This window comes from Dipteris shenzhenensis, chromosome 13, assembly GCF_047967505.1.
Source record: "Dipteris shenzhenensis isolate YYH24624 ecotype China chromosome 13, Dip_SZ_1.0, whole genome shotgun sequence".
NCBI lineage: Eukaryota > Viridiplantae > Streptophyta > Polypodiopsida > Gleicheniales > Dipteridaceae > Dipteris > Dipteris shenzhenensis.
The window spans coordinates 19,782,558-19,795,920 of NC_141608.1; the positions used below are offsets into that span (position 1 = coordinate 19,782,558).

The following is a 13,363-nucleotide window of genomic DNA, read 5'->3' on the forward strand; positions in this document are numbered from 1 at the left end:
AGACATGCAATGGTTCTAACGGACATACTCAAGCTGCAACGTCGGCATTACATGGGCTGTTGTAATAGCAAGTCATACTTTGTTTCCAGAAGATGAAGTTGTTGGTTTGATGCCTGATCGTCAAGCTACAACTCCTTGTCAACATTGGACTGCCGATCAACAAGAGGATATAAAGTCATGACTCTCTTCTTTTTTTGTATGCCATGGAATGTACACATGTAAATACGGTGTCACAAATAAAATGCTTGACTTTCAATGTATAGGGTTTATGTGTTGCAAGGAAATGGAAACTTGTTTTGGGGTACATTCATCAATTACAGCCAAATATAGTAGCTATGCAAGACCACAATCAGCATGCTTATGCAAGACAACGAGGCCATTATGTGGGTTATGATATCTTTTATGCAAGACAACATTCTTTTCTGGTGATGTCTTTTTGGTAAAGCATGACCTTCAGCTAGCTGTCACTATTGAAACCTATGCTGCTAGGTTATACTTTCAACACAATGCACAATCGTCTTATCAAGCACATCTCAATCGATGGTATATGGTTATCTCTTCGTGAAATGCCCTTTGACAGGCTTCTACATAAAAAGGTTCCTTATTGTTAGCAATAGCTGCATATAAGACAATGGTCGGTGATGCTATTCAGCCAATTTGGCAACAATGCCAGATTGATCTTGATTATGCATGGAGTGCTTTTGCTACTCGTATGCCAACATGCATTCAGGATTATGGGAAAAGTTACATGCGAGACTTGAGAGAAGCTGTTGCTAGGGCAAAAAACACATGTCAAATAATGACAGAACTAAACCATTTCTAGGATTTGACTTTAGATGAGAGCACGTCTTTATGCCACACTCACCACTACTTGTGATGCAATGATCACAAGATAATTACTAAATGGGAGACAAGAGCAAGACAAAGGGCTTTCTTTGATAAGGGCTGCTCGTCAAAAGAGTTTTTAAAAGCTTACACTACAAGAGGCAATCTACTAATATTTGTCGAGTTTTAAGGCTTGATGGCTCCTAGACTTCCTCATGATTACAACTTGGCAGAGCATGTGTAAGTCATTTTACTCAATAATTTGGTCATGTAGTTTCTCCTTCACTGGAGGTTCTGTCTACTGATAGGAAATAATGCATCTTGTCTTCCCTATTATTTCTCCTGCACAGCCTTTAAAGCTAGAGGCACCTTTTCTGGAAAGGAAACTTTCATATGCAATTAGATCTTGTGGAAGATGTAAATCTCTGGGTTTGGATAGTCTCACTGTACAAGATAAATTCTAAAATGGTTGTTGATCATATCAAAGGATATTTGCATGATGGACTTCACCCTGCTTAATATGGCTTTGTTCCTTGCAAGCATATTACTGATAATATTGCAAGTGCTTATGTTGGCATAGTATATGCTAAATGCACGGGCATGATGTACTCTTGTTTTGCAAGTGGATATTGCCAAAGCCTTTGACACAATTCAATGGGATCTCATTTCTCAGACCATGCAGTCCTTGGGATTTGGGGAAAAAATCTAAATTGTATCATACTTAGATCCTTCCACCCTAGGCTAATACCATCACCTTCTAGGGTCTTCACTAACCATATGGCTAGCTACTAGCAACCCATGGTTAGCCACGGATGTAAAATGAATGTAGCTAGTAAATAAGGAGAAGGGGAGCACATTGAGGGGTAGGATAAAGAAATATGAGAGGCTAGTGAGGGATGGGATAGATGTGTGGGGTTTATCATTGCATGAGGGAGAGATGAGCATTGAGAGGATTTTGAAGGGAAGGGGGTGGATCAGAGAGACACATGAGTTGGAGATGGGCTAAGAGTGGCTATGAGGGCGTGTGAGGGTTATGCGTAGTCATGAGAGAGAGAGAGAGAGAGAGAGAGAGAGAGAGAGAGAGAGAGCTCCTTACATGTCAAACCCTTGGAGGTGGAGTGCTTTGTGCTAGACAAGTGCACTCTCCAATTTCCTATTTAAAGTCTTGTACATGAGTGTGTGAGACATCGTTGTGAGTTAGCCCATTCTTTGTATCTACCTTGATCAATACAAAACTTAGTGTTACTTTGTAATATCTTATGTTTCTTGCTTCCATCTCCCATTCCATATTTTTGTTTAGCTGAGCTCTAAATGGTAACAACCACTCCATTCAATACACCCATGGGACCATCCACATGGTAGGTTTGGCACAAGAGAGAGCTTGCCACATTACCCATGGGTCCATATCCCTCCTACATCATATTACACACATTGCGAATAATCTCACCGAAATTAGTCTTTTTTTCCCATTCAAAATACTCATGGGGAGGAGAGATGTGCATGGAGAAAGAGAGAGAGAGAGAGAGAGAGAGAGAGAGAGAGAGAGAGAGAGAGAGAGAGAGAGAGAGAGAGAGAGAGATGGATACTCAAAATGGGAAAGATCTACAATGAACACAAGGGAGTCCCAGGAGAGAGATAGAGAGGAGTTGGGAGAGAGGGAGGTTGGAAACTCATAAGAGAAGAATTCAAAATGTGTTCTCTCTCTTTTACCCAAGTGCAGGCTCCGAGGGTGTTGGTCACCTACAGTCGTGTCATTGTTTATTGTAGCATAAGTGTTCACAAATGTAGCATAGGTCCTCGGGTCGTGTTCTGGTGAGAGGTGTAGGCTAAAGTGTGGAAAGCAGATCTCATGCGTGCATGAATGAGAAAGAGGGATTGATTATAACGATTGATGGAGGCTCTTGCCTCCATGGGAGTTCAAGGGTTTAGAAGGGGATTTCAGGGTTAGAAATGGGGATAGGTTGAGAGAATTAACTAGGAGTTCCAAGGTTCAGAGGGGGTTGCAGGGTTTAGGAGGAGTCCAAGGTTGGGGAGTGGAGAGCTAGTCTCCTTCGTGGATTCGAGGGGTAAGGGTTGAGGAGGAGGGAGGGAGGAGGAGGAGGAGGAGGAGGAGGGAGGAGGAGGAGAAGGGAGGAAGGAGGAGAAGGAGGGAGGAGGAGGAGAAGGAGGAGGGAGGAGGAGGGAAGAGGAGGAGATGGAGGACAAGGATGAGGGAGGAGGATGAGGAGGAGGGAGGAAGAGGGAGGAAGGAGGAGGAGGAGGGAGGAGAAGGAGAAGGAGGGAGGAGGAGGAGGAGGGAGGTGGAGGAGGAGATGGAGGAGAAGGATGAGGGAGGAGGATGAGGAGGAGGGAGGAAGAGGGAGGAAGGAGGAGGAGGAGGGAGTTCAAGGATAAGGGCATGCTAGAACACAATAGTGTTAGAGAGCATGGATACAATAAAGATCAATCGCATGAACACAATAGTGAGCTTGAACACTACCAATCACATGAACACAATAGTGAGCTTGAACACTGAACCCCAAAGAGTGGGAGCTTCATTCCATTGAGAGATATTTATACATGTTGGTCTCTCCACTTTTGGGGGGGACCTTTTGGGTCTCTACACAAAGTAGAGGGACCTTTTGGGTCTCTACACAAAGTGGAGGGACCTCCGAAAGTGTAGGCTTTTAGTCGTTCTCTCTCTAGATTTATCTTTCTCTCTCTATATCCTAATTTTGCAAGTATGATTGGATCTTTATTAGAGAAGATTTTGGCTATTCTCATCCTTTAAGATTTATCATACTATCTTTCAGGCTCAAGATATTACAAGCGGAGCTTTGCCACTACTCTACACACACAATGCTCTCATAGTTGTTATCCTAGACTGCACTTCTGGCCCTTGTTGCCACAAGGTTAACAGAATGTGATCAGCTTATTGCATGGAAGCTATGAGGATATACAAAATGTGGCATAGTGGTGGAGGGCATATGTCGCATCAAGATGGAAGTCCCCCTTTACAACCATTCTCTGCAATTAATTGGCTTCCCACATGCTCAAGGTGGGCCGTGTAGTTTTCCATGTGAGCATATGGGTCAAACATTCTAATTGGGTGCGACAACCCTTAGCGTCCATTTTCACATAAATCAAAACCCAATCTCCTATGCCATAATTGGGTGAATCACATGCATGGGTTGCTTCTCAATATTTTAATACTCAAATACCCAATCAGTTAAGCATGTGAACCAAAGCCACTCGAGTGGGTGCGACAACCCTTAGCCTCTACTCCCATATAAATATCAAAGCTCGATCTCCTATCTCAGGATTGGGTGACTCACATGCATGGAACTTTCCTCAATATTATAATGCACCAATACCACCCAGGAGGACAAATGGAGTTTGTCACAAAGATGCTTGCCATCTTATCCTGCTTTTCCCCCCTTAGAGCATACAATGTGCATGGACTATGCACAACCACCAATCATGGGGCCATGGGAATGGTAGGGTGGTTACATGAAATAATCCTAAGGAGTTCATTAAGCAACATGTAAGATAGCACGTGAGTTCAATAGAAATGTTTAATTTTCTTATGGAGTTATACAAAATATACATACAGAAGGGGTATTTTAAAGGTATTTTTACATAGTGAACGCCTTGGGGGGAAAAGATATAGGTCATATTTTATTGTTCATAGTGCACACACATTCATGCATGGATGCATGTGTGCCCACTCTCACTCATGTACTAACTTCCAATTAGTGCTTTCCTGTCTGCATAAGCATGTATATTGTTTCAATCAATTACTAACACAAATCCATATGGAGAATTCGATATGGAGGATGTGGGTTTAAATCCTGCTATCCCACTCATTTCAAAATGAACCATTCAATGTTTTGAAATTTTAAATTATTTGTAGAAGGAAAACTAATGTTTCATGTCTAAAGCTTTGAATAGGAGAATCATCTCTTTTGCATCATTTTTGAATGCTTGTATTTGAGCAACCATTTGCCTTGTTTTATTTATTTGTCTTTTATTTTCTTTACATAGATTCCCATGAAAAAGAGTTCCAAAGACAATGAATAGATGTCATTTGCACTAAAATCATTGTTGCTTTTTTGCATGTCAATAAGATTAGCCATCGTTCTTTGCTAACTTAAGCTATAATCATTTACAACTATAGCACCATGACTTGAAGAATAGCTTTTAGTAGCAAGGCATATAATCTAGGAATCTATAAACTTGCCATTGTGCTCCTTATAAGATGGAGACAAGTTATTTAGCATAAGGGATATTCTTAATGTTTAAAAGCAGATCTCATATTATGACTTTAGACTTTTAGGTGCATTATTATTTGTTCTGGAACATCACTATTGAATTTATCTACCATTGGTGTGCTTCAAAGTTAGACCTCTTGGTTGAAGTCAATGCTAAAATAAGTTCAAGACATGTCTAAAGTAAAAAAAACTCTAGAAGAATTAAAAATCGCTTGTACTAAATGCACCACAGGGTTGCATTGATAAGCACTCAAAATCTTTTCATGAAATATGTAAAATGTAGAACTTTACTACTTGTTTGCATAGCACTACATTAATGGCTACCTTATGAATAGAGCTTTGAGCTCTTGCTAGCGTGCTACTCCATTATTGACTACCTTATGAGTAGAGCTTTGAGCCCTTGCTTGCATGCTACTACATTAGTGTCTACCTTATGAGTAGAAATACCTTCTAGGAAATCATCTTTAAGAAAGAGTCACTAGAGATGAGACGTATGCATTCCGAGATGGCTACTCTAAGCTTCTAACAAATAAGGATTATTAATGATGATGTCATGAATATGACCTTTACGACTCCTTGGGGCACCTATGATTTCAAAGTGGTGTTGTTTGGCCTCAAAATGCTATGAAAAAACCTTAGAGGTTCATGCAAATGGTATTTGGCCCCTATCTTGGTAAGCTCCTTGAAGCCTGAGACCAGGATGCCATAATGACTAGTCTAATGATACCATTGTTAAAGGAGGGTAAGGAAGTTTCTTGGAATGATGAATGCAAGTGAGGGTTTGAGCAAATCGAGGATGCTTTTTCTTCCTCCCCCAATCTTCAAACCCCAGAGTCATATAAGTCTTTCTATGTCAATCCTAGTTTTGAGACTCAAACTCCTACTACAACAAGGGGAAGACATGCTCATGTATCCTATTAGGCTTGCCTCTAGGCAGATGCAAGATAAAGTGTAGTACCTTGAAGGCAAATGCAAGATGCTAAGCTAAGGCTTGCCTCTAGGCAAAAGCATGATGCTAAGGTGTAGTACCTCAAATCTACAATGCATGTTCCTTTGTATTTTGCATCAAGAAGTTTCAGCACTAGGTAATGAGCTGATCTTATGATCACTAGTGATGGTCATGCCAAAGAAGTTTTCAATCTCCTAACCCCATGGAACGATTGGCCAAGTGTTTGACCATTCTGCAAGAATACGACTTCAGTTTTACTAATTTGAAAAATGTATTGATTAATTGAGAAGATAACCAAGAAGTGAATCATTGTTGGCAATAGTAACTTATGACCCATGGTATGTGGGGATACTTCAGTTCTTGACTGTCTTCTCTTTTCCCCATGATTGTTCTAGGATAAACCTAAAGAAGATTAGGATAGCATGCATTACACAATCAGGGACCACGTCAAGGAATCAATGGAGTTCTAAGGATGGTGATTGGCATAGATGAAGTCCAACAGGTCATGCCGATTGTCATGATAGATTCTTGGAGGACATTATGCCATTTACTACACAATAAGAAAATTCTCCATGTTTGCTACTATTGGCCTACTCTTTTCCAAGATGTAGCAACCTATATTGCAAGGCATGTGAGATTTGCCAATCCTTTGGTAAAAAGGATCTTCGACTTGGAAAGCATCACTCAGAAGTTCCTATACATCCTTATCAAAAAGTGGGGGATGGGTTTTGTTGGCATACTTGCTATGACTATTAGAAATAAGAATTTAATTGACAATATGTGACCAAATGGACACGAGTGTGGCCAATGGAAAGATGGTGAGTTATTTCATCTTCAATCGGATATGCACTCAATTTGGTGCTCTCATGGAGTTTTCTCATATCCCAATTCTCAACTACTATAGCACACTCCCTTTGAGCTAATATATGGCATAGCGTAGTATTACCTATGGAAATTGAGATACCGACCTTGAGGCCAACATTGGAGGAGTGAATGATAGAGGCAAAATTGGTGGGGATGCAAAGGTTGATGCAATTGGGAGGTCTTCATGAAACTAGAGGCTAGCCCTTATTCACATAAATGCCAAAACTAAATTTGAATGCCTGAATTTGAAAAGGTTGGGACTAATGCTTCAATGAAGGAGAATTACTCTTGTGCCTTGACAACTAGCTTGATCACCAACTGACGAGACGTTCCTACCAACATGGAATAAGCAATATCAAGTTGCAAAAGAGTAAGGCAATGGTTAACTTGAGGTCCAAGAACTCCAAGAACCGCATGGAAGGAAAGCCTTCAACAAACAACATCCTAAGCCTTTCCATGTATGACTTTGACCCAAGCATATGACTGCTTTGGATCTTGTACCTATAGCAAACTTAACCTAAGTTCTCAATGTTTATACCAATCTATTTAACTCAATGCTTATGAAACGAGGAAAGAATGAGAGGAGAATAAGAGCTTAAAAAACAATGAAAATTCCCTTCAATAAGAAAATGATTCTTGATGGTTATCTTAATACGAGCTTAATATAGTAAATACACATTGTCCTAAGCACACAAACCAAGTGAACTACTAGAATATATTGAACCCTTATCAAGCAATTCTTGAACCTATTTGAAGATTTCACCATGTTGTGTTTGGTTGACATGGTGGACAATTTGGAGGTAGATTTCCTTGTTTCAATCCATTCAACGATGTCCAATAAAAGGTCTTATGAGAAACATTCAAAAGGGACTCTACATTGAGTGAGGCCATGTGGGCCGATGCCATGGGCTTAAAAGAGAGAGGCCATGTGGGCTGATGCCATGGGCTTAACAAAGAGGAGGGGATGAGCCACGGCTGGCTGTTCTGTGGCTGCAGGAAGGGCCCATGTGGGGCAGACTAAGAGCACATTCCCGCCTTGGCCTAGGCTAGCAAAAAAGGAGCCTGGCAAATGCAAGCATCAGGACGGAAAGTGTTCCCACGCGGCTGCAGTAGCATGTGATGGAAGCAAGGCAATGTGACAGGCATTGAAGAAGGGCTGGAACAGTGAATGGGAGAGCTGCACTGAGCCTTCACCCCGAAATGCTAGGGAGCTTGGCACAAAATGCCAAGTTTTGGCATCGAGAATTGCACTGCTCCTCATGGGAACAGAGCAAGCTTTGGCATATGTTGGCATTTTTGCCACCACGGGAATGGGCTCTAAAGCAGCAGAAGCCCTGCATATGGCAGGGCAGATAGTCATTTAATGACTGCAGGCCTCTGCAGACAGAAGCTGGTACGGTGCAGGCAGCAGTACAGACTTTACAGCAACCCATACCGTTGGCTGGAGCAGGGACTGGGTCAACCCCGTATGACTGGATGGCCACTCTAAAGGTCCCATTGGGGGTGGTCTTAGTATTTGTTCAAAAGAGCCTCACTAGTGGCTGCAGGTCTTACCAAGGGAGAAAGCAGCAGAACGTCTATTTGCACACAACTGATTAGAAGCAAAATAGACAAAAACGGAAGATGACATGGGCCAAACTCATCCCCACAGATTTTGAGCCAAATGTACTTCATGGATGATTAAACTGGGAAATTGCGACAGATGAACACGAGTGCTCAAGATCACTAACTTCCCAACATCTAATGAGACTTTTCAATGGCTGACATTCCACTTTACCTGCTTGGAAATAAGCAAACAGAAGCAAAAGCTTGTTGCAACAAAGAGCAGGCCACAACAACTGTGATCCTACAAGAAGCAAAATAGCAGCGTTAAATTGAGCTGTTTGTAAGTAAAACAGGCATAGTTGTGTGAAGAGCTTGTGGAGTTAGCAATCTACAAAGAAACTCATGCATAAGTCATAGTTAAGAGGGTGCATCATTGATAGAGTACATAGTTCATAATAATCCATCGTTGAGAATACATTGTTGCAAAAGTCAAGTAAATATTGATACAATACATCGTTTAATATAGTACTGAGATAGAGATTTAACTGGCTGATATCTGCTAGTGCATACTGAACTTTAATGGAATGAAATTGCTGTAAGCATTTGGTGTGGTGTATCTACGTTAGGAAAGGTCATTACCCGAGGTGCAGCTGATGTTCATCACTTATTTTGATGTACCGTATTTTTCTTGATGAGACCATTGGGCAAAACATACATTCTACTGTTAGCATTCGTGGGCATACATCGCTGGCTGGACTGCAACTCTGTAACTCTTAGCACACTGGATTGTCTATGGCAACTGTTTGTCCATCTGTTGTTTGGCTTGGCGCGAGCTTCCTTGACTGTTCACTAGCAGTCTTTGGAGGCTGCTCTTTGGGACAACTTTGCTTTGTCAGACCCCATGCAATTGGTTATCACAGCAGGACATAATTGACTGCAACCCATACCAACACCTTTTCAAACTAAACAAACTAGCTTTTACTACCAGAAAAGAAGTATGTACATTTTACAATTTAAACTAAGAAATCCATTGCCCTAATCAGTTTCACAATACTCCTGTGTAAATGTACAAACAACAAAGCGTTCACCTTCACCAGGAAATGGGAGAAACATCTAGCTTATAAATAAACCAGTTTACCATCACAACATTACATAATAGATCAATTACCAATAAAATCCTTTTCAAACTGTACTTGCAAGCTAGCTTCACTGCCAAGCTACTTAGGATTTTATTCTTAAAGCTACTCTACTATCTCCACACACAAATAGAGCAAGAAACTCCCTTGGTAAGCTCATTCCTCCTCTTCTGACTCAGCATTCTGGAGCCATTCTACAACTGGCTTGGCATACTTCTTTACCTGACCTGCCTTGGAGTCAAACCCACTTGCTAAACCCTTGTTATACCAAGCCATGATAACTTCCTCATCTAAAAGGTCCAGATCGTACAGAGTCTTCAACACCAGAGGCACTTCCTTGCGCATTACTTCAGGAGGTCCAGAGGTGCAGTATGTCTCAATAGACCCAAGCAATAAATCTTGATTATGCTCATCCGTTACTGCCTTGGTCAGAAAACCTTTCTTCTTTGCTACTTCCTTGGCTAATCCCTTGTATGTCCCTTCAAAAAGGGCTTCAAAATAAGCGTTCATGACTTCTTGCTCTGAAGATTGAGGCCTAACCATCTGCAAATGAGCTGCCAGTTGGCTAGCATTGAAACCACTTTTCAAACATCCCTTGAACTCCTTCACAAGTTTGTCGTGAAGACTGAGCTCCTTCAAGGAAATCAGATCAGCTTCTTTCACTTCAAATCCAGGTTCCACTTTTTTGGGGGGACTCTTCCTTGAAAGTGACTTAGAATCTTTGACCTTGTCAGCAGTAGGATCAGTTGCTGCCTTATATTCCTCAGGGGCACTCAGCATAACCATCTCACTCGTAGCTGAAGTAAGCTGCTCCTTAATCCGCTGCTGCGCTGCTTCAAAGGAGGTATCAGTTTGCCACTGCACATCCTCTTTTTCAGCTTCAATCTCCTCTGTGTCATCAGCTTGACTTGCAGTTGGAGAAACCTCCTCTCCATCAGAACCAGATGCTTTTTTCTTTGATACATGAACACCATCTTCATGACCCTTCTTTTTCTTACCTTCCTTCTTCACACGTTTCATCTCTTCATCTATAGCTTCACCTTCCTTTTGCCGCTCTTTTTCTGCTCTCCTCATTTTCTTGTCACCTTTCTTCTTCTGCTCAGGAGGATTCTTCAGTATGAAGGTTGTAAGCTTGTCTCTCATATCAACGTCCGACAAAAATCCACAAGCAGCACACTTCAATGTTATAAGTTGACTTTTTGTAATAACTATCTCAGTCTCTGGATTCCCGCAACCATAGCATTGGACATATTTCTTTATGAAATTTTCAAGAAGTCCTGCAAGCTTAGCTGTATCATGCGCCCCATTCACAATAGCTGTTGCTGTTTTCTCATCAAATTTGGATTGTGCACCAAGCTCACACCCAAAATACTTGGTGGTGTAAGCAGGTGACCTAGCCAAGGCCTTTGCAACATCAACCATGTTAACCAAATTAGTTTTGATACCATTTCCCCGGCCTTCAATCTTGGTAATCAGTTTGGGCATCTTATACCTATAAAAGGCATCATCTCGGTTGCTTGCCCCAATGTTCTGGAGTGCCATTTCTGAGATAACGAAGAAAACTACCTTCTCACAACCCTGGGTATCCTCGAAAAGGCCCCTCTTCTGGCTGAAACAGATGAATGTCCTCACGCCCAAACCACCAACAAAATGTACCCCAATAGCGAGGATAGGAGCAAGGGCATGTGCAAAGACACACCTCGCTTTGAAGTTTAGGAAACCAAGGATGCATACAACTGAAATCCTGGATCAACTTCGGCCGCATGCAGACAGTCTGTTCGCACATGACAGTAGATGCACCCACAGTTACTCCACGTGGCCCTGAAAAGGAAAGAAACATCGCCATCAATCAAAAACTTACTGATTAATCGATCAACAAATACGATCCAGAAGTATCCCCAAACTTCATACACACCAGCCACGACAATAAAATCCGTTAAGACTCGTTAACAAACCAACGATGTTGACCTGGGACATAATTCCGGCAAACAATAACAGACGGCCTACCCACCGACCTCCCGTCGCTATTGTAAAAAAGCTAGATTATTAAAGGCGATAGCAGAGTTTGACGCCAGGTCGAGTACATATATGTGCAATGCGTACAATTGATAAAGGTCGATCAATCTACTGAATAGAAAGGGCTGAACTTTCAGATACGACAGAAAGTGCAATTTCAGAAGCCAGAATCCAAACCGCCTGTGAACGAACGAGGAACGCACGTTCTACGAGAAATGTTTATGTCGAGCGTTTTAGGACACTACGTCCGGGATAAAACTCCTGGTTGTACTAAAAGCCCTAACGTGTCAAGAAAATCCAAAGATATAGTGGAGAAACAGGAGTTATAACCATGGATATCGAACAGGCAGACAGCTCCTGAGATTGCTGGCGCCTACAAGGTCGAGATGAAAACGCAACAGCAACCAGTCCTTTTAATCCTCTTCTTGTGTATCCAAGGATGGCCTAAAGAAAGGAATCCTACCGATCTCACAAGGATGCTAGATACACCACCGACCACGTCCCCACACATAGTGCAAATCCCTATCGCTCCTTTCAAAAGGTTCTCTGTGCTGCAAGGCAGAACTATGCGAGTATATACAAGACCGACACTTGTCTTTGCTTCAAGGCAGAACGATGCGAGTACATACAAGACCGACACTTGTCTTTGCTTCAAGGCAGAACGATGCGAGTATATACAGCCAGTATATACAAAACCGACACTTCGAAACCCTTGCTCTAGATCCGAAGAGTATATACAAGACCCGGACTGCTTTCCCCCGAAACTTCTGTCCCCCAACGAGACATACGATGGATTGACAACAAAGCCGCGCACATTTTAACAGGTACGCTAAGGCGAGAGAGAAACAGGGCTGATTCTGGCGTCTGAGGGAGGCAAGGAGGCGAAAAAGCGGGCAAAGGAGGAAAAGGGGCAAGAAGAGAAGATGGTAGAAGCAAGGGGAAGCAGAAAGGGAGGAGATGCGAGGAGGAAACTTACCAGAGAAGGCGAGATCGGAGGCGAGGAGGGGAGCTCTGCTGCAACAGAGGAAGCAAAGCGATGGAGAAGAGGATGGAAGCGAGGATGGACAAGAAAGAAAGAGAAAGCTGGATATAGTAACAATCCCTTGCTTTGCCACAATTTTGTTGGCCTCCCCTCTAAACCCTAAACCGCTTTTTGTAAAACCACACAAAAAGCGGTTTTTCCTAAACCTCCCCCACCGCCACCCGCCGGTCCCTTCTCCCTTCCTACCTCCATCTGCCGGTTCCCCCTCGACTAGATTCACGCCTCTGGGTTGGGTACTCGCATCTCAGGTCTGCATGGACATCGAGCTGGGTGCACGCATCATGGGCCTGGATGGATCAGTTCACACCTCCAGTCGCCTTCGAAGCTTTCCAGGCAGAAAAATGTATCCACCACCACACCTATGCATACTTGTTCCGCCTCCCATTTGCCCAACTCCACCACCATCGCATCTGCCTGTGTGGAAAGAGAGTCCCAGATAGCACCTCTTCGAGAAACACACCATATCTGGCCGCAATTAGGGTGTTTACAGACTAGTGCCGCCCATGCTGCATTGAATGCATGGGCAAACAATCTTGTGATTCAAGGCATTGCACATGATGCACTACACTGTACACACCTTTATCCAACCTTCCTTGCATCTGTGTATGTGGGGCTGCACTTGCGAACCCATTGATGAAGGCATCCTAGTAAGCCTTCCATGAAACCGTACAAGGCAACATGGTATTTATGGTTGCGCCCATGATGGGAGGATAGCAAACTCAGCCTAAAAGCCAAC

At 42.6% G+C, this 13,363-nt stretch overlaps 1 protein-coding gene across 1 annotated transcript; it reads right to left on the minus strand.

Moving 5' to 3' along the window:
- Positions 1-9,498: 9,498 nt before the first annotated feature.
- Positions 9,499-12,679, minus strand: LOC147895135 (putative eukaryotic translation initiation factor 5-2). The gene is made up of 2 exons (XM_087383501.1): positions 12,562-12,679; positions 9,499-11,390 (listed from the first exon to the last, which is right to left on the minus strand). The coding sequence occupies exon 2, from the start codon at positions 11,109-11,111 to the stop codon at positions 9,726-9,728; it is 1,386 nt and encodes a 461-aa protein (XP_087239627.1). The 5' UTR covers positions 11,112-11,390; positions 12,562-12,679; the 3' UTR covers positions 9,499-9,725.
- Positions 12,680-13,363: the final 684 nt, after the last annotated feature.

Excerpts from the sequence above, each read along its gene's own strand:
- LOC147895135 (XM_087383501.1), bottom strand. The coding sequence starts at position 11,111 with ATGGCACTCCAGAACATTGGGGCAAGCAACCGAGATGATGCCTTTTAT.